At 38.6% G+C, this 27,250-nt stretch overlaps 3 protein-coding genes across 8 annotated transcripts in view; 1 reads left to right on the forward strand and 2 right to left on the reverse strand.

Moving 5' to 3' along the window:
* The window catches only part of unc5b (unc-5 netrin receptor B), a 56,720-nt gene extending 53,146 nt beyond the window's left edge, over window positions 1-3,574 (forward strand). For both annotated transcript variants that reach the window (XM_077495450.1, XM_077495451.1), the window contains 4 exons: window positions 696-845; window positions 951-1,115; window positions 1,204-1,382; window positions 2,685-3,574. In XM_077495450.1, the coding sequence (XP_077351576.1) occupies window positions 696-845; window positions 951-1,115; window positions 1,204-1,382; window positions 2,685-2,850 (660 nt within the window). In that variant the 3' untranslated portion in view covers window positions 2,851-3,574. The remainder of the gene's footprint in view (window positions 1-695; window positions 846-950; window positions 1,116-1,203; window positions 1,383-2,684) is intronic.
* Window positions 3,575-7,785: 4,211 nt separating this feature from the next.
* On the reverse strand, window positions 7,786-15,851 carry slc29a3 (solute carrier family 29 member 3). Of its 5 annotated transcripts, none has more exons than XM_077496267.1 (9): window positions 15,584-15,851; window positions 14,874-14,968; window positions 14,033-14,108; window positions 13,901-13,946; window positions 13,416-13,734; window positions 12,082-12,164; window positions 11,317-11,543; window positions 10,992-11,154; window positions 7,786-9,548 (listed from the first exon to the last, which is right to left on the reverse strand). In XM_077496267.1, the coding sequence occupies exons 5-9, from the start codon at window positions 13,698-13,700 to the stop codon at window positions 8,930-8,932; spliced, it is 1,377 nt and encodes a 458-aa protein (XP_077352393.1). In that variant the 5' UTR covers window positions 13,701-13,734; window positions 13,901-13,946; window positions 14,033-14,108; window positions 14,874-14,968; window positions 15,584-15,851; the 3' UTR covers window positions 7,786-8,929. The 5 variants fall into 5 exon arrangements, with proteins under 5 accessions (XP_077352393.1, XP_077352395.1, XP_077352391.1 ...); XM_077496269.1 differs by lacking the exon at window positions 13,901-13,946 and having other exon boundaries at window positions 7,786-9,090; window positions 9,172-9,548; window positions 14,033-14,113; XM_077496265.1 differs by having other exon boundaries at window positions 14,033-14,113.
* A 776-nt stretch (window positions 15,852-16,627) lies between these two features.
* Window positions 16,628-25,439, reverse strand: psap (prosaposin). Its single transcript, XM_077496402.1, has 14 exons — window positions 25,271-25,439; window positions 22,763-22,896; window positions 22,574-22,648; window positions 22,374-22,499; window positions 21,451-21,645; window positions 21,228-21,371; window positions 19,969-20,025; window positions 19,129-19,290; window positions 18,917-19,009; window positions 18,646-18,829; window positions 18,108-18,271; window positions 17,957-18,037; window positions 17,752-17,859; window positions 16,628-17,249 (listed from the first exon to the last, which is right to left on the reverse strand). The coding sequence occupies exons 1-14, from the start codon at window positions 25,302-25,304 to the stop codon at window positions 17,214-17,216; spliced, it is 1,593 nt and encodes a 530-aa protein (XP_077352528.1). The 5' UTR covers window positions 25,305-25,439; the 3' UTR covers window positions 16,628-17,213.
* Between the last annotated feature and the right edge of the window lie 1,811 nt (window positions 25,440-27,250).

Raw genomic sequence — 27,250 nt, forward strand, 5'->3', positions numbered from 1 at the left:
AATTGCAGTTAAAATGCCACCTGGATGGATGGATGGATGGATGGATGGATGGATAGATGGATGGACGGACTGATGGATGAGCTGATGGATGGATAGATGGACGGATGGATGGATAGACGGATGGATAGACGGATAGATAGATGGATGGATGGATGGATGGATGGATAGATAGATAGATAGATAGATAGATAGATAGATAGGCGGATGGATGGATGGATGGATAGGCGGATAGATGGATAGGCGGATGGATGGATAGATAGATAGATAGCCGGATGGATGGATTGATAGATAGATAGATAGATAGATAGATAGATAGATAGATAGATAGATAGGCGGATGGATGGATAGGCGGATGGATGGATGGATGGATAGATAGATAGATAGATAGATAGATAGATAGATAGATAGGCGGATGGATGGATAGGCGGATGGATGGATAGATAGCCGGATGGATGGATAGATAAATAGATAGATAGATAGATAGATAGATAGATAGGCGGATGGATGGATGGATGGATAGATAGCCGGATGGATGGATAGATTGAGTGGATGGATGGATAGATTGAGCGGATGGATGATAGATAGGCAAATGGATGGATGGATGGATGGATAGATAGATAGATAGATAGATAGATAGATATTGTTAAATGAATGTAATGTTAAAATCTAGGTCAATCTGCCTATTATCCATACAGGAGGTACTGGATCTGGAGCGGAGTCTGGGCGGGGTCTTACTGGAGGATCCCAAGCCGCTGCTGTTCAAAGACAGCTACCACAACCTGCGTCTGTCCATCCACGACATCCCTCACACTCACTGGAGAAGCAAACTGCTGGCCAAGTACCAGGTGAGCTTCCTTCGCCTCTCATCTGAAATCGTGAAACTGACTAAATACAGAACCCAGTCAAAAACGTCGCTTATTAAGATTCACTTTTCTTCTAATTTCTCCCAGGAGATTCCATTCTACCACATTTGGAGCGGCAGTCAGAGACCTCTGCATTGCACCTTCAGCCTGGAGAGAAGCAGCCTGGTGGTGTCACAGCTCTCTTGTAAAATCTGTGTGCGACAAGTGGAAGGGGAGGGACAAATCTTCCAGCTGCACACCGACATCCAGGAGGTCACCTCGGCCGTCGCTTACTCGCCGCCAGATCCTCTCCACGAGATTGTTCTCAAGCCTTTTCTGCTTGTTATTCTTCCCAACGCAGACTCTCCCGCCTCACTCGCCGCTCCCCTCGGCAGGCTCCTGTCTGCCCTCTTCTCAAGTAGGACCGTATGCCTTCCGCCTGCCTTGCTCCATCCGCCAGAAGATCTGCGCCAGTTTGGACGCGCCGAGCGCCCGAGGGTGCGACTGGAGACTACTGGCACGCAGTTTAGGCTTTGACAGGTCAGCCCTGAGCTTTAGTCTGTCAAGACCAGCCGCACTTTTACAACCAACAACCGAATAACCACAGACTGTTTTTTTGTTTTGTTTTTTTAAGTGCAATGGTTTCTCTTGCATAAAAATTGCCGTTCAAGGACAGCACAAAACTGATGAACAATAAACCAACATTAAAGAAGTACGGAAAGTCAACCCCCCCAAAAAAATGTCTTGACAATAAATATGTTCTATGCAGCCTCACTAGTCTAAATACAGTATTCTGGTTAGTATTGTGTTAGTGGAATCTGATTTCTGCTTTTACTTTCACTTTGAACACCTTGGGACAAGAAATGTAAATTAGTCAAAACCATACATATTTATTCAACTCAACTCAACTTTATTTATAAAGCGCTTTAAGAAGAGGCGTTGCTGTATACAAAGTGCTGTACATAAACATCAGTTTTGCAGTAAACAAGAACAAAGCAAACATTTTGAAGTGCGAATACAGGTTTGTTTGTTTGTTTGATTGATTTTAATATTGAGATACTGTTTGTCCTGCATGTTATTTCAAAGCGGGGGGGGGGGGGGGAATTAAACCCTCACGTTGTAGAATAAGGCAGTATAATACGCATTGTAAAAACAACGAAGTCATGTCTGCTATCTAGTGGTGAATGGTGATATTACAACTTAAAACAACAGTCCACCCAGCATAATTAGAAGTTGGCACCCACAGATTAACATATTTGAGAATGTTTTCTTTTTCAAGTCCCCCCTCAATATTTTTTTTCTCCAAATTCCCCTAAATATACAGAACATTTTTCAGCGTTTTCTGAAGTTTTTGGCGGTTTAAAAAAAAAAAAAAGAAGCAATATTTTACATTGTGTTTGTTTATTTATTCACTTATTTATTCATTTATTTATTCATTTATGTATTTATTTATTTTGTTAGTTTGTTAGTTAGTTTATGTATTTCATTATTTTTTTTTAATTAATTAAGGGGTGACTCAGGGTACGTTCGGGGGCCACCAGTTGCCAATCCCTTGCTCAAGGTGCTATTGTAGATAATTTGATATACCTTAGCCCATACTTAATGATCCGCAAATTATTTATTTATTTATTTATGTATTTATTTATTTATTATTTCAATTATTTATTTTTAAATAATTAAGGGGTCACTCAGGTGGCCACCAGTTGCCCATCCCTTGCTCTAGGTGCTACTGTAAATAATTTGACATACCTTAGCCCATACTGAATGATCCACAAACGGAGCCTCTGAACTGAATTGTTTGCGATCGGGTTTCCACTGACTTGTATAATTTCCCCCCCTCAGGTACTTGAACTACTTTGCAACAAAGCCCAGCCCCACGGGAGTTCTCCTGGACTTATGGGAAGCTTGTCACCAAGGCGACGCAGACCTGGTCTCTCTGGCGACGGCGCTCGAGGAGATGGGCAAGAGTGAGGTGCTCGTCGTCATGACGACAGATGGGGATTGTTGATCGGCGGAGGAACAAGAACATAAATCATAATCGTAACCATGCCTATGAATTTGTCCGCTGCGACACAGATGGTAAAGCGTTTCCGTTCGGTTCCCACGTCCTCTATTACCTCGTCATCAACTCATTTCCAGAACCACTCAGCCTCCTCCAAAGTGATGTCGAGATTTGAAAGCAGTTTAAAGATGTTTTCTTGTTTGAGAGTCTGAAAATGTTCATGTACTGTATATAAATAGAGCTGCTTTCAGGGTAGAAAAGCGAAAAGGAACGTGTTGAAGTAAGAACAATATGACAAAAGCAGATTACCCATGTTTGAGCAGCAGCATGGACGTGCATGATTGAACGCCATCGCACCTCGGGCCCAGTCGCCTGATTGTTTTGTCACCAATGCAAATCTCCATTGTGGTGCGAGCGAGCACCTCGGGCTGCCGCGGTCATTAATCGGCTCTCGCTCAAGACTGGCTGGCGTTTCTCGCTTATTGGTCGCGGACGAATCAAACGAGGACGAAAGGAAAGCGTTGTGGGGTTTGGGCGCTTGGCTTTGGGCTCTTCTTATCTCGTCGAGTAGAACGAGTGACTGTTTCTATTGTACTAACAAAATGCCTCAAAGCCTTGGCGTAAACACTCGATCATCGCAACTGGCAGGGGGGTGCTTGTGTGTAATCTCTCCTCCCACTTTGCCGCACTCCACATCCGCTGAGAATAAATTGCGAGAGTTTTCTGGTCATCCTTTAAAAGTTTCCTTTGGGGAACGCTCTTTAAGTTATCATCCATATTTAGGATTGTTTATCATTGCTGCTCTCGTTTCCCTTTTGTTTCTCTGTGTAACTAATTCTGCTACAGTATAGCAGGCTATATAAAAGCACACAGCAGGCCACTCAGTCATTGAGAACAACATCATTTTGTTCTTTTAATGTGTTTTCATTCCAGTGTGAGACAGGGGAGCCTTCAAAGTTGGACACAATTAGTTACAGGATGCACATTAACCTCCTGTTTTAGTTCAAAACCGATTCTCCCATTGGAAATAATTAAAACGAGATTGATCTGGTCCAAAGTCAAACTGACATCATGCGTTGCATTCTTCACACTCTAAAAACATTTGGGTCTAAAAGGGACCAACCCAACATTTAGGGTTATTCAATTCATCCAAAAAAGTCGGGTCAAATAAAGAACCCAATTGGGTTGCTTGTTGGGTTATTAATTTAATTTAAATAACCTACAAGGTTGTGTTGGTTCATTTTTGGCACAATTCAAGTAGGTTTATTCAATGGGTCAAATGAATAACACCCCCCCCCCCCCCCAAAAAAAAAAAAAAAACAAAACAAAACAACAATTCGGGTTGCTTTGCGAGTTATTAATTTAATTTGACCCAACTTTTTGGGTTAAATAGCTCAAAAAATTGGGCTGGTTCATTTTTGGCTTAATTAAATTGGGCTAGTCAACTATCAAAAAATAAAGAAATTAATTTATTTATTTAAAAAAAAAAAACACACAAAGCAATCCAAAAAATTGTTTTCTTTGTGGGTTATTAATTTAATTTGACCCAACTTGTTTGGCTTAAATAATTGCAAAAGTTGGAGTGGTTCATTTTTGACTCAATTCATTTGGGTTATTCAATTAACCTAAAAAGTTGGGTCAAATGAATAACCAATTCATTTGCTTGGTGGGTTATTAATTTAATTTGACTCAACTTTTGGGGCTAAATAACCCACAAGGTTGTGTTGGTTCATTTTTGCCGCAATTCAATTAGGTTTATCCAATTAACCAAAAAAGTTGGGTCAAATGACTAACCCAAAAAACAAACCAAACAAACAATTTGGTTTTCTTTGTGGGTTATTGATTTAATTTGACCCACTTTTTTGGCTTAAATAACTACAAAAAGTTGTGGTGGTTCATTTTTGACTCAATTCAATTATTCAGTTAACCTAAAAAGTTGGGTCAAATGAACACACAACATAAGCCAATGAATTTGGTTGCTTTGTGAGTTATTAGTTTAACCCAACTTTTTTTGGTTAAATAACTAAAAAAGTGGGGTTGGTTCATTTTTAATGCAATTCAATTGGCTTATTCAATTAACCCAAAAGTTGGGTAAAATGAAAAACCCACAAAACCAACAAACTGGGTTTCTTTGCGAGTTATTAATTTAATTTCACCTATTGTTTTTAATTCATGTATTTATTTTAGGCTAAATAACCCAAAAAGTTGGGTCCATTCATTATTCACACAATACAATTGGGTTATTCAATTAACCCAAAAAGTTGGGTAAAAAGAAAAAGCCACAAAACCAACAAATTGGGTTTCTTTGTGAGTTAATATTCCATTTTTTTTTTTTTTTTTTTTTTTAGGAGAAATAACCCAAAAAGTTGGGTTCGTTCATTATTGACCCAATTTGATTGTGTTATTCAATTAACCCAAAAGGTTGAGCTAAATTAATAATCCACAAAACAAACTAACAAATTGTTTCTATATGGGTTATTAATTTAATTTGATCAATCTTCTTGACTTAAATAACTCAAAAAGTCAGTCTTTTTTTTTTTTTTTGACCAACTGTTTTCCAAGTTAGTATTCCACACACATACTCACTGAATTTTTTTTGCTGAAAAACTCACCTGTTTTTGTGCCTCAGGTTAAAGCCCTGTCTAAAATAAAAGTGGTGCTTTGCCGCCATCTTGTGACATCCATCTGCGATTATAACGTTTATGAGGGTGTGCTAATTACTCAAACTTTCACGATTTGCAGCAGGGCTCAGATCCTAGCCCACCCTAGCATTAAAAAAAAAAAAACTGAACGAAATAATCTTAAAAATAAAGTTTCAATACTCACTCAGAGAGGGAACAGGAATGTGTTTCCGAACGATACTGTCGCTTGTGGCGAGACTTACTGAAGAAGAGCACATCCTGCCTTTTGTGGTTGCTTTTATTGATTTATTTGCACAATACAACAAAATCAATATAATAGCATCATCATAGGAAACGATGTGCAGGTAAACATCGCAAAACCAGATGTTTAAAAAAAACAAAAACAAAGACAGTATACATACAAATACAAAAGTCAACAACAATAGTCAAGAAATTGATAGAAAAAAAAAGACAAAAAGTGCGTGTGCAACAGCATGTATCCGTATGTAGGCTACTGTTTAAGAAAGTGATAGTCAACATTATTTTGGAGGGAGAGGAAATGAATTATTTGTGGGAGTATCACTTTTAAGGCGTTCCACTTTGGAGGTTCCACTGTACGTCAGAAGTGCTTAAATGTGCCGTTGGAGTTCACAGATAAATGTGTCAGAATTGATTAGTTATGTCTTGAATAAACAAGACAGGCAAGAAGAGTGTATGACTTTTACCTCAACACTTGATCTACATTGCAGTTTCTTCACTGTAGCTCGTTAAACCTCGACCCCCCCCCCCCCCCACCACCGTCTTTTCGTGGCCAGGACCCTCAACAAGCTATTTTTCATCATCAGTGTTAGCTAGCATCCACGTTTTCAGCTTACCGTTAGGAGGGAAACGCTGATGTCTGTTACATCGCAAATTGTTCGCAAAAACAGCAAAGAAAAGTGTTTTTATCTTTGAAATCTCCAAACCAAAGCACCAGAAGTATCCCTCTTTTCTGCAGTTTGTCATGTCACTGAATGAATTGCGTGTGCGTGCTGTTTTATTTGTGTGCTCACAACCCTTTCAGACTCCACCGTCACGTGTATGTTTATTTGTGTGGACATTTCGGCTGGTCTACCCAGTGCTAGATAGTGTGGGGGTGTGCGTGTGCGTGTGCAGGTGTTTGATGGGGGTGCACATTTCTAAGTGCTATGCAAGCGCAAAAGAAAATAAAAGCATCTTGACTTCTTTTGCCTCGCGGAATAATAATTCTATTTTTTCAAATAAAAGCATAACACAGACAGGGTTTTTGATTTTGTATCAAACAAAATGTGGCGCAGGAATGCTTAACTTTTTTTTTTCTTCTTCTTCTGAGGTGCAACTTTCTGGATTGGATAATTGGATGAAGGTCATGGACGTTATTGGTGTTTTTTTTCTTGTTGCAGAGACTGGCTCGTGTAGACCAGTATTTATTCTCTCAGATTGTTTTGGATTGTTCACTGTAGCTCTGATACATGTTGCTGCAAAATGGACTAAATTTCTCTTTGCTCCTGTTCAAAAAATGATTTTCTTTAAAAAAATAAATAAAAATAAAAAGGAATTTTTACAAACAAAATGTTAAAAATGTATTTCAGTGACATTTTATCTATGTAAAGTACCAATTGTAAATAAACATCTAGCCTTCTTACCTGTAACTAAATATAATTTTTATGCAATAAATTATATTTCTTAGTTTAAAAACAGCCTCTGCGTGGTTTGTTTTGTTCAGCCTGATGTTACATGACTGTTCAGAATCACTTTAGGCGCAATTTCAATGATTAAAATGTGTGGCATAATTATTGATAAAATGATTTTTATTATTATTGTTCTTAAAAAATATACAATGATTGTCTGGAGTTACAAAAAGTGAGTGTGTTCAAGTATTCATTTGGGGTGAAGGGCAACGTTGGTGCTTCCTACACAGGTAGTCCCAATGTTGCCCTTTGCCGCCCTCTGTTGGCCACTGACGTAAGTGAAAGCCATTTTCATCTGTAAACCACATTAATAGCACTTGGAAAAATCACAGCAAGAAAAGGTTGAAAGCTAATACTGGAGTAAAGTTTAAAAAAATAATAATAATAATTAATGCAATCAACAATCAAGATATGTGTCAGAGATTTTACAGATTCATCGAGAACTGGAACATTGTACAAAATTCTATTTCATTTCACTAGTTTAATTCACTGCGATTGGTTGGCAACCAGTCCAGGGTGTCCCCCGCCTACTGCCCAGAGCCAGCTGAGATAGGCGCCAGCAGCCCCCGCGACCCTTGTGAGGAATAAGCGGTCAAGAAAATGGATGGATAGTTTAATTCATAGTGAAACATCGATTCATTCAACTTACTTTTTTTGTTGATTGTCTCTTATGTAATATTCTAAATTCTTGGGGTTTTCATTAGTGGTAATATAAACATCCATCCATTTTCTTAACCGCTTATTCCTCACAAGAGTCGCAGGGTCCAGCACTGCTGGAACCTATCTCAGCTGGCTCTGGGCAGTAGGCGGGGTACACCCTGAACTGGTTGCCAGCCAATCGCAGGGCACACAGAGACAACCAACCACACACACACAAACACACCTCGGGACAATTCGGAGCACCCAATTAACTTGCCGTGCATGTCTTTGGAATGTGGGAGGAGACCGGACGACCCAGAGAAGACCCACGCAGGCATGGGGAGAACATGCAAGTCCTCAGAACTGGGAGGCGGACATGCTAAACACCAAGAGTGTAATATTTCACTCAATCCGCATAGAGAACCTATGAGTTTCACTTTTTGAATTGAACGATTAAATATTTCTCGCAATACTTACGCATTTATAGCGCCCTGACAAAATGTGGCCCCAAGCAAGACTTCATTTTGAGGCTCCCCAAAATCCAGGGACACATAACCATATTTTCCAGAAAGTTAATAAGACATATTATTTAATAGCATGATTATATGAGGTCACATACTTTTTCCAACATGTAACTGACCTGCCATAACTTTAGAACTGCAGCTGTCAAATACTGCGCCTTTACAAAGATAATTTCATTAATCCATTAATCCAAAAATATTACATTTTCTATTATTTATTTATTTTTATATCATTTTATTTATTTACATTTTTATTGTTTTTAATTTTATATATTTTTTTTACATTTCTTTTTTTTTTTTTTTAAAGCACAAATAAAATAAATGAATATCATCAATGCTCTTCTGTTGCGCAACTGGTCATTTTTAAGTTTTGACTGGTTGGTGTAAAAAGAGGAACAATGTTAAAATAATCCTCATCCTCTTTTCTTTTTTCCCTCCTTTTTTGGGGGGGTCAGTTTCAATGAAGTGTATATGTCACAAACGTGCATACTTTTTGCCTCAGAGCCTGGTCCCTATCAAGTACCGGTACTCACGTTGTGAGCTAGCGTCTATTGCAACGTTCCTTCAGAGCTCTCATGATACATACTGCACATAATCAGATAGCATGCACAATAATGAGAGACAGGGCCGATCCGACAGCGAGCCCCAGAGTGAGGAAGAAGGACATGAGCACTCCGGTGGCCTCCGCCAGCTCCCGCGGCACAACCTTGGGCCCGTAGATCATGGGCAGAGTCCCCAGGTAGCCGTTGGAGAAGCCTAGTAGGCAGTTGAAGACGATGGGATAAACGTCATGAGTGAAGAGCACGATGTGAAGGTGGTCTCGGGGCTGATAGTTACAGAAGATGATGAGAGGCACCAAGACGGATCGGCACACGACCAACGCGGGCAAAAGTGGGCTGGTGGGGCCCGGGACCTGCAGCCAGGCGGTGGACTGCCTGCCGCAGAAGTCTGCCGCGTTGTACAGGAGGAAGCCGGCGAGGGGGGCAAAGTAGGTGTTGGTCCAGGGGCTGCCGCTGTCCTTGTCCACCGACTGAATGCCAGAACACACCGCCGGGAACACCATGATGGTCACGCAGAACACAGAAAAGACGCACGTCCCCAGAAGCCACGTCTTCTTGAGAATGGGCCACAATGGAGGCGTTTGCGGGGGCCTCGATCGCCCTCCTGCCACGCGCTCTTCGGGAATGGCGAGCGTGGCGGACATCATGTAGTATCTACGTGGAGGAGGGAAAAACAACATTTCATGATTATCACGTGGTATTTTCTGATTTCATGCTTCTTGTAGTTAACTTGTGTTCTTTCGTTGTTAGATTGATATGGTTTTAAATCACATTTTCATCTCAAATTATAAGACATGTGATATATATTTATTGTTTGTTATTGTTCATTTATGTAGATATTAATTACGAACTCATCTGTGGTCAAAAAAACACTACAAATGTGTTGAAAACAAATGTAAAACATAAACAAATATTTTTAAAAAATACTTATACCAACATGTTGTGGCAAGTACTTAAAAAAAAAAAAATAGGGATAGGCGAGTACCTATACCTTTAGTATTGATGTTTTTAAATGTCTCTTTGTATACTATATATTTATTTTAAAAACAGAAATGTATTAAAAATTTGTTGAAAACAAACGTAAAATTTAAAAAATTACTTAAAAAAACTGCGATTGGCTGGCAACCAGTCCAGGGTGGACCCCGCCTACTGCCCAGAGCCAGCTGAGATAGGCTCCAGCGACCCTTGTAAGGAATAAGCGGTCAAGAAAATGGATGGATGGATGATGGGCGAGTACCTATACCTTGGGTATTGATATGTTTTTAAATGTATCTTTTTATACTATATATTTTTTGTTTATCTCTTTATGTGGATATCGGTTGTGATCTCATCTGTGGTAAAACAAAAATTCAAAATTCGAATATAACAGAAATAAAAATGTCTTGAAAACAAACTATTATTAATGTAGTGACAAAGAATGACAAAAACAAGATATTTTACAACTTGATATAGTTTTTGTGTCATCCATCCATTGCCTCTTGTAATTTGAGGTCAACTTTTACTTTTTTTTTTTACCCAAATGTTTCAAATTGTTAAGACGTACAGACAACACTTGAATCTTCTTCGATTGACGCCATTTGGAAGTACGATTTGCAAAAGGGGATGTTCCACATCAAGCTGTCATCTGATTGTTTTGAGACAAAAATGGAGCTCTATTAGAACTGTCAGTGTTCACAAGTCAATCCGCCTTGACTAAAGCCTTCCTGAGTCAACGTCTCATCATCGCTTTCCTTTTTTTTTCTGTTTTCAAAAACGTACAGCATAAGACATATTGACACATTTTACTCCCTCTAAAATGATCGCAGGTCATTTCCAATATTTGGCAATAATCAATATGTGTCTGTAAACAAATTGAGTTTGACCTTAACTATTAGTGACCATTTTCCACTTTAACGCCAGTCTGGACTATTTTGTTGTTATCGTCACCATCTTGTGCTGCTGTAGCACGTGAATTCTTTCCTCCGTGTAACTAAAGGGTGAACTTATCTTCAGGCTATGCAAGAGGACAAGCTCACATTTCCTCTCATGAAATTTGTATTCGTTTAGCGAAATGACAGATAAAGCTAGAGTGTGGATCACAACAGAGTTTTTGTGCACCTTGAGAAGGCCAGCCTGGGGAGCAACAGGTAAGCAAAGATGCAGAGCAGGATGAAGATGTCTGCAGTCAAGAAGTAGGCCAGGGCGCTTTCGATCACGTCCTCCGCCACTGCAAGGTCTGCTATTGATGCAACGGCACTTAGTGTGCCTCCCATAGCTTGACCTAAGTGACACAAAGATTACACGGTCCTTCACTGAAACCAATTTGGTAATTAAACAGACAAAACGTCTGAGGGTAAGCAGTTAATAAATAAAAACAATATAAGAAATTATTCATGACATATATTTCATGGTAATTTGAGCAAAGTGTTGACCAAGTATGTACCTGATATGAGGGCTTGCGAGATCCTCATGGGGAAGTGTCCACTAATGCCAAACACGCTGCCACAGAAGATGTTGGAAGCTCCGCTGACGACGGCCACGCTGGCCAGTGTGCCGGCAAAGAATTCCTCCCTGCAGTGGGACACGTCCACCTTGACCAGGACCGTGGTCGCCACAAACACCAGCAGGATGACAAAGAGAGACGACAGGATGCGCACTTTTGGAGTCAGCCTGGAAAGCACAAAGAGGGGCCGACGTTGTGACTGGCAGCATAGCATACGGGCAGAACATTTCAGCTGATTACTTTTTTTTTTTTTTTTTTTTTTTTTTTTTAAGGGGAAGGCAACTCAAACTTGTGTTTGTGGAATATGAGTTGTGGAATATGAGTTGAGCAGCGAAATCCATCAGTTTCTATCCAAACCAGGGGGTCATTTTACTATTTCCTGTTGACTAAAATGACATCACAGTTGGGGCTCAGTTAACAACCAATCACAGCTTAGCTTCAGAAAACACGTGAGCCATGATTGGTTGTGCAACTGTGATGATGTCAGCAAGTAGCAAAATGGCCGCCCCCTGATATGGAGAAAAACTGGTTGATTTTGTTGCTTAACTCATATTCCACAAATGCACTAATTATCATAATAACACGTTAAAATTAATGAGGCTGCATTGAACATATTGGAAACAGCATTTTGGGGTTTCCTTCCCCTTTAAAGGAGTTTTTGTTGTTCGTTCATCGCATGTAATAATGAAGTTGAATGCAAGTGACCTGTTGACGAGAATGTAGTTGAGAATCAAACACAGCACAGAAGGCACCGTAGAAGCAAATGTCAGGTAACTTTCAAAATAGTCCTGTGAATAGCAAAAGAAAAACATATTTGTTCAAGGAGTTACTGATAGTATGCACACACAAATAGCGGCGGAATATGTGCAAATTTACCAAGAAAATAGGGATTAAAAAAGGGAGAAATTACCCAGTTTTTTGTTTGTTTTGTTTTTTACAATAACAGTTCGCTATTTAATGTCTGACATGCCCACACACTGTATGACACCATGCTGATATTAATTTCAACTAGCATCTTCTTGGAGAAGTCATGTTGGAGCAAGTTGTGGTATGAATGGAAAATTAACCCAGAGGAGAAGAGACTACAAAAAAAAAACTTTGTTTACGTGGCTTCTAAGAGCTGGCATTTTGTTTGTAGACAAAAAATGGAAGGACAAAGTCGACCCATCAATTTTGCACCTTCAGATATGTAGTATTAGAGCCGTAACAGAGGATCGACAATGGCTATGACACAATTCTGCAATGCCAAGAAAAGGGTGGTGGCAGAAACTGAAAGCGCTGAGTTGTAGCAATATTCCACTTTGCTCTTGTGTGTAAATAATGGACAAAAGAAGTGTCTTCTGTTACAGCTCTGATTTGGCAATTTTGTGTGAGCTGTGTGTAAAAGAGGCAAATTGATGTATTGATACCAATTCTTGAGTCCAATCAGTGTTGATTTGCAAATCTTACTGGATGCTAATTTTTTGGCCCTTTTTGTCCTTGACAAGTTTTTGGGGCACTTTTAATGTTAATGTGTTGACCAGTTATTTTAGTTTACGGAAACCAACTAAAATTCCAAAAAACAATTTCTTTATGTATACAATATACTACGTTTTAGTCTGGTAATTAATTTACTGCATGAGCCTTTGGGGATGATTTTAAATGTGATTTTAAGTAGTTTTATTTAGATATTAACCAGAATAAGAATGTTTGAAAGTGTGTTGCACACAAGTGATGTCTTGGAGCAGCAAATAGAAAAGCACCTTCAGATGACGTCGCTCCTAAGCAACAATTTTTCATGCTTGACTTTTGGCTGCAATGGCTCGGCTCGCCTGCCTTTTCCTTTTAACTCAGCCGAAATGCAAGAAATGCATTATTTTCTAATTTTACCATGTTTTTTGTTTTTTATTTTTTATTTTTTTATTTATTAATTTTTTTATTTTTTTTTATATTGCACACAAATCATAGGTTAAAAAGAAAAAAAACTAAGCATTTTTTTAACTAAACTAATTAAAAAACAAACAAACAAAAAAACAGAACCCGTCCTATGTCATACTCACGCTGATGCCAGACCGCTGCTCCTCTGTGCCATTGCTCATTTTGTAAAGCCAGTAGCTTTTGGCCGTGATGAAAAAGTTCCACGGCAGCAGAGAGCCGATGCCCATGAGGAAGAAGATGATGTAGACCAAAGAGTAGCGATCATCGGGAGTGTAGCGGACGGCCAGGGATGCTGAGGAAGGAGTCGGATCCTCGCTCTCCTCATCCTCCGATGAAATGGAGTTGTCGAGGGCAACGGGGATATAGGAGGAATTGAGGCTGGGGCGCGCAGGTGCGCTTCCGTCCATTTGCAAGTTGCAGTGGACAGTGTTACAGAGAAATCTGAGAATTGGATGAAAGGTGAGTTAATGAAGAAACAATCCTTCAAAGTGAGCACATTTAAATATTTAGGAGGGCATGAAATAATTAACATCCCCCCCAAAGTAACTCTCAAAATAAAAAATGGACTTCATCATGCATTACATTATCAAATATTGTGAGACTTCACCTCAATGGAAATGTAGAGGATTTGCGTACTCCATTGTTTGTTTTTGCTTGTTAAGCACAGAGGGCAAAACAAACATGGTGCATCAGCCTTTAACTGTTATTCCAACACACTACAGTATATGAAGGAGCTTACTATTTCTTGCTTGTCCAAAGACCAAATATATGTCGTGGGAGCATTATCTTGGACAGATTTCTTCAACGTGAACCACCTGTACTGAAAAAAAGCAAGCATTTGTGGGAATTGGGACTCATTCTGACTGATGAGATCCAATTCAAGAAGAGTATCGTAAAGTCTGCTTTTACAAAGAAAACTCACATTTTCATAGGGGTATCAATTTACCACTATCTTTAGTGTGTTTATAGTGTTGTAGAGTTTTTACTCTAATGCATCACACTGAGAGCAATTATCTTAGCTACAATATATACAGTGGGGGGAAATCAGTATTTGAACGCCTGCTGATTTTGCCCACTACAAATAAATTAACAGTTTCCATTTTATGGAAGTTACAGTTTAGCAGAACAGCAATTAAAACAGACTATATCAAGGTTATAAATTAGCTTACTTTTTCTCAAGGGGATAAAATATTTGATGCCCAAGCAAACAGTCACTTTTTATACTATTTCTATTATAGTGTAGCGCTCACTAACGTAGTATGTATTGTAGGATAATTTTCCTTTAATTCTCATTTGACAGCTCTTTGTGATGATGGTGGTGGTAGAGGGTTTTTAAATGAAAAAGTGACGCTGTTGACAAGTTTTCTTTTATTTATTAATTTTACAATCAGTGACAGGTTTTCTTATCTCCTGTGCATCCAGAAAGTATTCACAGCTTCCACCCCCCATTTTGTTGTGACAGCCTCATCCCAAAATAGAATAAATTCTGTTTTTTTCTCCTCAAAATTCTATACACAACTCTAAGATGTCTCAGAATCATCTTATAAAATAGATTTGAAACATTGTTGTGTGTTGCTTACCAGTGTGCAATTGTGTACTAGGTGGTCTGGATTACATGTACAGTATATGGCCAACACACCAGGGAGGTTGCACACACCTGCAGGGGAGCTGCATTCTACAGAATACACAAAAGAATTCTTACTAATGTTATAGAAAAATACTCATGGAAAGTGGGAAGTCAGCACAAATGACAGCACGTGTAGTATATAAGGAAACAATGAGGAAGCAATTTGTTCACATGACACTAGCCTGGAAAATGCAATGACACGCTTAACTCGAGACTGCAGACTAGGCACCTTCAAGTTAGGAAGTAAAGGTTGTTCACTCTTCAATGACCAAATACGCCTCAACGTTTCAGGGGAAAGTTGCCATGCCCTTTAAATTATGACAATATGTTAGTACTAGTAACGTGGTAAAAAAAAAAAAAAAAAACAGCTTCATTCCTGCTCTCAACGTTTCAGCGAAAGGTTGCCATGCCCTTTTAATTGTTATGACAATATGTTAGTACTAGTTAACGTGGTAAAAAAAATAACCAGCTTCATTCCTGCTCTCAACGTTTCAGCGAAATGTTGCCATGCCCTTTTAATTGTTATGACAATATGTTAGTACTAGTTAACGTAGAGAAAATAACCAGCTTCATTCCTACTTGTTGGAGGTATAACACAAAAGGTACTGTACACAAATTGGTACACAAGGGCTGCCGTGGTGATTATACAGATATAAAACATACCTTACTGTTGCTTGGTCATTAAATATTCCTTCTGTCTTCTCCTGTCACAGTGAGACAACGCCTCGTTCTCCTCGCGTCTTTTTTGGTCTCAAGTGCTGATGAAAACGCGGACACAAACAGGCACAGGCACTCATTTCTTTTACAAGCGACATCTACCATATTTCCGGTTTTAATTTTTCAGACTAAGGTATCAACCAAAAGTACAAGATATGCCATACTTTCAAAAAAGCGAAACTTGTAAACTAAACAATATTAACCAGGTAATCAGTCAAAGTAATTCATATTATGACATGGAATGACGTGAAACGTAATGCATTGTTTTCGATAAATAACCTTTACTGTGATTCTTAAACGTACACAGGATTCCACACTTGTGATGAGATCCGGTGGTGATGTTCCAAAATAAAATATTAAAACGGCAGAAAAAGCACGAGAGACTAATGATAAAATTATTAGCTACATTTTCTGACTATATTTATTTAGTATCTAATATCAACTCCACAATCTTCTTTATTTTGACAGGAGTCTCCAACGACACGAAAGTGGTTTCAGTGATGGCGCTACACCGGGACTAGAGGACGCTACAGCACCTTCAGAAATCGACAGAGCCGGTCAAGGGTGGGTAAACTCTGTCCTCGAGGGCCGGAGTCCTGCAGGTTTTAGATGTTTTCCTTCTTCAACACAGCTATATAAGATCAGCTCATCAGCAAGCCCTGCATAAGCTGATAACGAGCCTGCTTGTGTTGGAAGAAGGAAACCTCCAAAACATGCAGCACTCTGGCCCTGGAGGACCGAGTTTGTGATTCGTATAATCAGCTCAACAGCATGCCTGATAACGATCCTGATCTTTAAGCGGGTTCTTCGTGGTTTTGAGGTTACCGTCGTACTTACTATATTTTGAGTTTTCAAATGTCAATGGATGCGTTCAACCTGGCTGTGTGTGCGCTTGTGCACCAGCAGCTCAGGGTACTCCCGCTGCAGACTCCATCTTCTGCTCCAGTACTCAGTGATCATGTGGGCAATGAAGGTGAGACATGGCAGGCCTTGATTTGGATCATTTTAATAGTTAAAACAATCAGATGAACTTACAGCAGGCTCAGGATATGAAGCAAAACAGAGGATGCTTGGTGTAAAATCTACCAGTTACAAACAGCTGTGAATGTGCAAACAATGGAAGGAAAATTCAAGGCCATGCCATTACCTCCTAAAAACATCACACAAACATTATGAACTTACAATAATAAACATTTGTCATTTTTAATAAATTTTTTTGCTCCTACAATGAAGAAAAAAAAATGTTGCTCTTGACATGGTACCACAAGTGAAACTTTTGTTACTACATATAATCAGATTTAGCAAGCACAATACAACTCAAATAAGCCAAACTGAGAAATATTACAGTGATAAATTGGCGTGTATGTAATTAACCCCAACCCCTGCCCCAGAAAGGGGGAGGAAGGAAGGGGGAGAAAAAAAAAAAAAAAAAAAAAAAAGTCCTGTCCCTTTCCATAAATCACATCAAATTAAACAAACAGTCACTTAATCTAGTCAAGAAAAGAACAAACAGTTGAAGTAGGAAGCAGCAATGCAGTTAATTCCCTAAAAAGTGTCAGTCGGCGCTGATCTTCTTCTATGCCCACACGTGGCGCTTGCAGTGAGCCACAGCCTGAAAGAGAGAAATTTGCTACTCAAAAATTCATCCATTAAAATATTAATCATAATAAATTCAACTAACAAAAAGTTACGAATGAACCTAAAAAAACTTTCAGGTGAACTTAAATTGAGCAGCCCAAAACATGCCCAAATGTTCCAATACTTCAGTAACTTTTTTTTTTTGCACAACTTTCTGTTCAACAATTCACAAGCGGTCCATGAATTGACAAATACATTTTCAAGGTAGTCTACTTCTGTGCCTTACTGTGATGCGATTAATCCAGTTGCCACTTCCAAGGAAGGTCCTGTTTGAAGTCTCACATTAGCAACATGTAAAATGCTGATTCGATTGACATTTATCTCCTTATTAGATAAGAGAAAGTTGTGCAAAAATTACTGCAACATTTAGATACATATATATTTGAAAGTTTACAGAAGATCAGATTAAGTTCAACTGTAAGGTTATAGTGTATTTGAGTTTTATCCTCAAGCTCCACTGGGGAAAAGTAACATACATCGCATCGAGTAGCTGTCTCCATGCTCCTGCACCAGAACGAAGGTCCCAAAGTGCACTGCTCTCTTCCCAGCAGTCTGCGCAGAGCCTCAGGACAGGCGCCCACTTGCTGTTAACACACACACACACACGCACACAAGCTGCTTAACTGGCCCTCACCATACTTCGTGACCTACACAACATGGTGAAGACGCTAATAAACCCACCAGGCATACAAAGTCCGGGTCAAGCATCTCGAGGAGCATTTGCACAAGCATGGGCTCGTATTGTTCAACCAGCTGATCACACTGTTGACAAACACAATTATTAATATGACAGTCGTAATCGCAGCTACTACTTCGATGTCAATCTTCTGACCTCTGTCTGGAAGGAGTCGGGCAGGAACCTGCAAACTTTTCTCACCGCCTCTTCAATCTGTTGCTCAGTTGCATTCTTTTCAAGGATTCCGTCGATGTAGGAGACGGCCATTTTGCACACCTTGCAGTAGCCACCATTTTTGAAGGCAGTCTTATCAAGGGCAGCTGGAATGAGTCTTGGTTTTAGATTGGCAATACAGTACAACTTGATACATGTCCAAGAAGAAGAATATATTATGTAGTTCATATCAACACAGATAATTTGTAAGTTTTTTTGTTTTAAATTATTTGGCAAACTTTTTTTTTTTTTGGGCGCTTGTTTTACATTGTACGCAATTTCTAAAAATGGCCATTTTCACTAACTGGACACCTTTGTTTGTAGACCAGAAAATACAAAAACAGTAAGCAAAATAATAAATGCAAAAAAACAAAACAAAACACCTATTTGTTGTATAATTGTAAATCAAAAGTTGACCCAACTGAAGATCAGCCCACATAAAGCCTTTTTGCCTTCAATGTATAGAAAAAGGAGAACTTACGGACATAAGCATGTGTGGCATCATTGCAGAGTGCCAACATGGTGCAAACAGTCTTGGGGTCAGCCTGCTGCACCAGCAGCTCAATGATGGCTTGGCCGTAGGTCTCAATTAGGTCCTTACACTGAATAGACAAGGAGGATGGCAAATATACGCAAACCTTCTCCACAGCTTGAATGACCTCCTCCTGGGATACATGTAGAAAGATGCACCCATGCTTAATTGCAACAACACTGTTAGCTTGATAGTTTGTGTTACGTGGTCCATGTTTCACCTCAGTTGCCTGGTCTTCCAACATGTCTTCCAACTCCTTCATGACAAACTCACAGATTGCACATGTGGGGGAATCCCGAACTCGCACCATAGGCTGGAACACAGACAGGGGTCTACTGTGAAATTGTCTTATAGAATGCAATTTTGGTTCAACTATTTAAAAAACAACAACAATAACAACTAATAAATAAAGTGTCGAGCTTGACTAATTACTTTAGCCAACTTGGCAGATTCCACTTTGGTGGCAGGAACAAGATTGAGAGCAGGCAAGGTCTTGGCAGCAGGTACAATTTTCGCAGCCTGCAACTTCAACATGGGAGTGGATTTTTTACTTTCACTACAGAAGCCCGTCATGCAACAGATCTCCTTGGGATCCTGTGGACAGAAAAAGGCAAGTTTCATTGCCGTGAATCGAACTACGCTACATCCATGCAACCTGCACACCATTCCGCAGTTTTTAATCCCCCGTGCACAAAGTTTAGTGAATTACATAAATGCGTACGCTATTAGCTAGTGTACGTTTATGCAGCGGAGAGTGAGCTATTAGATTAAATCTGCTCCAAATCAGGACAAAGATGTGCAGTAAATTCAAGGCGGTGCTTCCAATGCAAGTCACAACAAGCTAATTTGCTAAAATTAAAAAAAATAAATAAATAAAAATAAAAACACCGCACACATATATTCAGTATGCTCATTTGATGTGGAAAACCAAGCAATCTGTGCAGGTTATATGTTAAAGCAATGCAACTACAGTGTCAGGTAAGTAATGCTAGCACAGCAATAGGAGTCGTAAAATGTAAGGGATAAGAAGCTACAGCATGAATGTACAAGACCTACCTGATCCTGAGGAGCAGCATAGAGTCAAAAGGGAAGAAGAAAAGATATGAACGAAGGGTCAATTAAGTATGGGTGGGAAGGAAATAGATTGGTGGAAATAAAAAGGTATCAGCAGGCCAGACTGGACTAGTATCAACAATTTGAACAAAATATTGTCCTCTTAGCTTTACCAGTTGACATGTTGTGTAACTCTTATTGTGTCATGGGAGGACTCACCATGGAAAAGATCTTCTGAAGAACAAGGTTGCCATACATGCTGATATACTGCTTGCACTGTAAGGAAAAGAGAGACAACATATCAAACTGTGGGACACCAGCGTATCGCATAAGGTATTTCATTGGGTGTCAATTATAAGCAAATTGTGGGTGGTCCCAATTCCCCACAAATAGTGGAGGTTGGCTGTACAGTACTTAGAAAAGTCGGTTAAATAGATTGGTCCATCTTCTAATTGCCGGTTGTCGTTTAATTTATTAATTTCTTGCTATGGGCTTATTGGTTATCGGCTCCAAAATACTCATCGTGCAAAGCTAACTCTTTAGACAAGACAGTTTGGATTGATTCAATGTAGTGAGAATGAAATGACCTGAATGAATGATAATATTCACAAACACATTTCAGTAGTCATATGGATAATTGAGCAGAAGTACTGTTTCTGTTTAATGTTTACTTCAGTTGCTAGTTTTATCATTGTTAAGTTGAAACTTCCTGCTTTTGTTGTAACTTTTCCTGTTTGGACTACAGTATACAGATGTTAGCTTTGCGCACTAGCTGACGGTACTGATCATTTGCAAAGGCTTTTGAGGGTTATGCTTTGACATAAGTGGTTAGATTCATGTCTTACTTGTGCGATAGTGGACGTTTAAGAATTAGATGCACAAGTCGCAGCAGCTCAGTAATGCTTGTTGTTACATTACAATGTTTAACATCTGATTTGAATGACCACTAATGTTTTAATTTATGTTAAAACATGAAAAGGCAAAATTAAAATTAAAAATAGCCAATTAAAAAAAAAAAAAAAAAAAAAAAAATTGTGTTGGATCTAGGGCTGCACGATTATGAAGAAAATTTTAATAAAAAATTATTTTGGCAATAATTGAAACCACAATTACGAGGATCTTTTATTTTTGGTACAGAACAAGAAAATGTTTAATTGTAAAAAAAAATAAATAAATAAATAAATAAATAAATATATTTTAAGACAAAAACTTCTTTGACACACTATGATTACTGGTATGCAAGTTCCTTTTGGAAAAAACAAAATGTATTACGTTAGCGATTTTAAAATTTAAAAAAGGTGCAAGTGTATAAATTTAAACAACTCAAAATTAGTGTTTTTTTATGATTACACCGCTTTTGTGATCATGTAGTGTAATCATTGGAATTGGAATTGAATTTTGATTAATTACACAGCCCTAGTTGGACCCAAAATCCATTTTAATAAAATAATATAAAACTATGCGTGTGTGGCGCTTACCATGTCTGACAAACTCGGTCCCATCTTGTCACAATTCTCCTCAACTTTCTCAAGGAGAGTATCAACAAATGATGAGTTGGCCTTTTCTTCTGCTTGTGCATCAGTCATGAACTTGATGCAGTCCTGGCACACATCACCATTTTCCTAAGGAAAGGAAGGAGGGACTGTTAAATGACCAGTGTGGAACGTACTTGTTCACAGCAGTGCAAAGCGCGAACTTTACTTTGACTGGAGTTTCTGGTTTGGGGGTTTCCTGTGGGTACAAGAGGCCAGGCACATTTAGAAGGAAAGGTGATGCTGACTTGGCCATGTCAACCTGTGGGATCTCATTGGACATCAGCTGGTCCTGAAGCGCAGCCAGGACCATCTGCTGGGAGTGACATAAACCAATGGCTCCACAAGCCACACCTGGATCCTCCTAAAAATAAATAAATAAAAATCAACACTCACACTACGTGAAAGATCAGTGAAGCAGGTGAGGTAACAATGCTGCTAGTCACAAGGTTCCGTCTTGCATAATGGCTTCTCCGTTTTCACTTCCCCATCAATAGCCCTGGGTCATCTCTCCATACTGCACTGACAACACGCTTTTTCTTTCACACTCATACAGGGAGTGGCATTTATTTATCTCATTGGTTAACTCATTTGCTCCCAAAAACGTTCTTTTAAATACTGCCTTGGTCCCACAGACGTAATTATATGTTTTTTTTATGCTCAAGCATACAAAAGGCTGTGATGAAGCCTCTGACCTAAACAGGTCACTTAAAGCAATGGTAGTTATTACAAAAACGGCCAACAGGTGGCAGCTGAATATAAGAGATCATCCAAGGCCATTTGCAACAAGCTCTTTTTACCAGTGTTTAACAGATTTGTGAATAATGATGAAAATTAACTATATTCTAATGCTAATTGCTGCATAACAGAAACAGACACAAAATATAGTTTTAATTCCTGGTGAAAGAAGAGACTAATCTTTCTTTTGGTAGGTTCCATGTTTTTATAGCAATAGAACACAATATGCTGTGGGCCTTGCAAAATCAGTCAAAAATCCGGGAGCGAAGGAGGTTGCTTCAGTGAAAATGTTTGGGAGTGAATGAGTTAAAGATAAGAGTAGTATGCCCTCAAATGCGAGAGGAGACCACTTACCAGCTCTCCAATGATGATTTCCAAGACAATTTGGTAATAATTGTCAACCATCTCCTTGCACTCGGCACTCAAACCTTGGTCAGGAATGAGCTGACATGCTTTCTCCAGGTAGCCAATAATCTCAGCCTGTAATCACATCATTAACTTTTAGGTGGAAACGTGACTAAAAGTAGCAAAAGTTCATTATTATCTTTAAATACCTGTGTGGCATTGTCCTTCAAAACCTGCAAGACTACCATGATCACCTCTTTACACAAGTCACAAGGCACAGCTTTCTGGAACATGATTACAAAAGCAAGTGTTACAGAAGTTTCATTTTGATGAGAGAAAAAAAATGGAAGCATAAAAGGAAAATGGAAGTAATTATGCACAAGGAGGAAGAGTCTCACCATCTGGGGTTTGTTCCAGACGTTCTGCTGGCAGTGAGTCACGGCACCACAAAGAGACGCAGTCTTCACATTCTGACACCAGTAAGGGGGTCCACGAGCACACTGCTCTGTGCCCAGCAAAGGGGAGGCCACGGCTGCAAAATACACAAAGAACCATCATTATTTATAGACTACTGCTCCAACAGTAACTCAATAACATTGATTACAAGATGGTTTGAAATTTAAATCACATTTTGCTAAAATTCATCACTAAAAGAGCCGCCAAATGGATATTTCAGAAAGATTACTCAGACAACAGCAGTTTAATAGAGTTCCGGGTCAAAAGACGTGAGCACGAGGCAAGTAAACCACAAAGACTTGGACTAACAAAGATGCAACAATCTGTCAGCAAAGTACAAAGAGACAAACCAAGCACCGACCAACATCGCAAGGCATCTCATTTAACTAAATCGACATGTCAGCCACAAACTCAAAGGACTAATTAAACCATCTGACATTGTCATTATTCAACTGCTTAAAAAAAATAAATAAAATAAAATAAATAAAAAAATTTAAAAAAAAAAAAAACTTTGAAACTAAAGTCAAAAATGTTATTTGTATCAATATGTTCCACGTTCCTACACTAGTCTAAACATATTATTCAGATTATATTGTTTCGGTGGGTTGTCATGTGACTTCAAATGACTTAAAAAATCCTCCATAATAAATTCACAGAATAACAATTTCCTGCTCTAGAAAAGTACCTATTATACTGCCCATTGCTCCTCTGACCAATAATCTTCCATTTGCGCTAGTAAAGTTGAGTTTTTGGAGTACATTTGAAACGTAGTTATTTGACCAGTCTCTAAATTTTGGCCTGCCTGCGCAACTGGTGGCTAATTTTTAACTAAAAGTTGTCAGCCAATCTGAGAAGGAGGGCTCCACAAGTAGAAAACGAAGTTTGAAGGTGTGTTTTTTTTTTTTTAAATCACATTTTCAAAAACTCAAAAAAGTACCAAAAAAACAAAACAAACAAACTATAATACAATATTTACTTAAGAATGCATGCACGTTTAAAATAATAATAATAATAATAATAATAATAATAATAAAAATTTAAAAAAAAAAATAAAAAAATAAAAAAAGGTGTATTGGAAAAGTTTAACGCCTACACAGTAATTAAATTGTGGATCATTTCTTCAAAGAAAAAAACAAAACAAAAAAGGGGGTTGCTCAGTCATGGAAGAGACCACCATGTTTTAAATAGGAAATAGAAGCCAATGTATACAAAACTGTAAAAATATCAGCAAGCAAAAGGTGAGTGAGTGGCTGCACAGATAATGACATAGGAAAACAGATTAAAGCCCACACCCCCTTCACTTCAGTCATGCTACCATACAGTTGAAATAAAAGGCTGTATGTATTCCAAGCAGAACTTCAGTAAATAATCTTGAAACAATAAAAAGGACAGACTGTTCAAAAACAAAAACAACTTCTCCTATTTAGAAGGCTTTAGAATAAGCCAATAAGCAGGATTTTGTGCAATGAGAAATTAGTGGGCCTATGCTTCTTAACAGAGCAATGTGTGGATATCTTTACAGAACAATGCAAGAATGTGAAAGTTCAAAGTACACAGAACAATTAAGTATCTACTCTCTCTCTCACCATACTTAGGACAAAGATAAGCAGTACAAACATTAAGCCCAAATATCTCTTTTCATGTTCGGTTCAACAATAGGCCTGCTTTTTTTTTTTGCAGGTTCCTCAAAAAGCAACTATAAATCAAAGTATGCGTCAGATGACCCCTTTATGTACTACTACTGTATACAGTATTTCTTTTATCGTGCAGGCTAGCTGAAAAATGTAGGCAAATACCAAACAATACGGGAACAGAGCAGAACACAGTAGGAATTAAAATGCTGAAATGAAAGTTCGTGGTAGGTGACTTTTATTGAACTTCCCTTTTCAGCATAACGAGATATGAGAGTCAGAGTCACGCGAAATAAGATCAAGTTACATGTAGCCAAGACATATTTGACCTGAAAAACAAAAACAAAAACAAAACAACAGCAGCATCAGACCATAAAAGTAATCACCAAATAAAGAGTCTAAATGATTAGAAAAATAATTCATGTTTATTTCTGTGATGGAACAAAACAAAACAAAAACAAGTTTAACTGGGGCACGGCTCATCTCGGCATGGTTTGATGCTATCAACGCAAGCTAGCTTAGCAGGAAACGCCGATTGTTCTTTGATCTCGCAAATTATATAATTTGTACAATTCATTCAGAAGATAGCTTGGATAAATATGCCACAACGAGTACATAATGTGAACAAGTTAGTGGTAGCAGCTGCTAGCGGTCACATGTTTTGTACTGTATGGTATTTACTGTTTACAAGGCTAGTATCGCTTCCGCCTTTCAATAACTAGTAAAACTGTACAACCAGGATGTCTTCATCGTCACGGTGACGTATGTATACTATATATTATATCAATGTTAATTTTTCCTTGTGTGTTTGGACATTACCTGAGGACACGAAAAGTAGAGCTAGAAGCAGCATGACTCCGCTGTTTTCAGGCTCGTCAGATACGGCGAATGTGGGCTGGAGCTCCAAATGCTATGGCAAGCTGGGGCTTGTGTTCGAGCCTTTATGGCTGCCAATCAGCTGACTACTCAGCATAAACATGTGACTCATCAGAGTCACTTGACTCGTGACATCCGCCAAGTAGGCTCTCTGAGGCTGAGCTAGCAAGAATGCTAGAAGTAAAATGTACAGTATTCGATTCACTCGTTTTAGGAGGCTGTGCAGTGGTGCACATTAAACCTTGACTTTTAAAAAGTGTATCTAAATCTATTTTTTTTCTTTAGCAAAATTACACATAGGCCAATAATGTATCAATATAGGGCTTTTCACATTCGTTAACAATGTATATGTATTTTTTCCATTATGTTAGTTGCTCTATATTATTACTGTTTATCTGTGCCTGGACCTTGATTGATTTAGCTTCTTCTGGTCAACTTCTGATTGACTGGATGACACTCAATGTCTTGAACTTCAATGAAAAGAAAAAAGAAGTTGTGTTCTTTGGTCCCAGTGGCCCTTGTACATCTTATCCTGCTGACTTTGGCCCATTGGTGCTTTATCTAAAGCCAACAGTCTCAAACTTAGGTTTTAAATTGGAACGGCAAATTGGTGCTGTCGCTAATTGTTTTTTTGTTTGTTTTTTTTGTTTTTTTTAGGCAGCTGGCCTAAATTAAGTCTCTCCTTTCTCAACAGTATTAGAAACTGTAATCCATGCATTCATTACATTTTAGCTGGATTACTGTAACGCACTGTATTTTGGAGTCAGCCAGTCCTTCCTCAAGCGTCTCCAGTTGGTCCAAGGAAGAAGCACATAACCCCAATTCTGACCTCCCTTCACTGGCTGCCTGTGCAATTTAGAGTTCATTTTAAGATTATTTTGTCTTCAAATCTTTAAATAGCCTAATTGGCCCACCTTCTCTCTCTCTCTCTCAGCTTAGTCAGCTCCTCCACCACTACCTGGTGCCTCAGGTCAGCGGACCAGGCACTACTGGAGGTACTGAAGATTAAACGTAGGTTCGAGCCTTTGTCAGATGTCCCTTTGGAATGACCTTCTGCTAAATATTAGGCAACCTCCCTCTATCCACTTTTACAACTGGTCTTAAAGCACATTTTTATTCTTTGGCTTTTGACTCAGCATTGTTTCAGTGTTTTATGGTGCCTGCTGCATTTTGCTAATTTATTGATTTCTATTTACTTATCTACAGTATAGTAATGAATTTATCTAGTGCTACTATTTTATTTACTTATTCACATACGTAATATTTATTAATCAGTTTGAGTTATTGTTTTACCTGTCTTTATTGCATGACTGATTTTTACTCAAGGCATTTTTGTTGACATGGCCATTTCTGTATTATAAGTACACATTGTGATATTAGTACTGTACACTTATTTCAAAGAAGTTAGCCGCGCCCGTGTAAAACAATGTCCAGTTATGCACGAGTGTTGAAATGAAAACTTAATTTGTTGATGTGACAATTTAATCATGCTCCAACAGTTAACCTGCTGAGATCATATGTCTAGTAGACAACAGCTATGGCATTTACAATATTGCAGATTGACCTTTTGTTGGTTAACTATAAGTAGTTGGCAAACTTTGCGGTTTGGTTTTAAAGCACAGCAAACACAACTTGGTGATAGATTAAAACTTGACATTTGAAAATGGCAGAAATACAGGATGGTTGCATTTATGTTAATATGTGCTCAGTCGCTCTAAATTGCATGGAAATGTAATTGTTTCCATTGTCAAAGACACCAACAATTATCCAGAATTATGTCTTTTGTTTGACCTTCTGATGTTTGTAATGAAGGCTGGCCAACTTTACTGTTTTGAAACAAATATGACTACTTTAACATACAACTTAGTGACATGCTTTTTGAATATTTATTTATGTTTTTAATAATGCCTGATAGTAAGACCT

This window comes from Festucalex cinctus, chromosome 14 (genome assembly GCF_051991245.1).
Source record: "Festucalex cinctus isolate MCC-2025b chromosome 14, RoL_Fcin_1.0, whole genome shotgun sequence".
NCBI classification, from domain to species: Eukaryota; Metazoa; Chordata; class Actinopteri; order Syngnathiformes; family Syngnathidae; genus Festucalex; species Festucalex cinctus.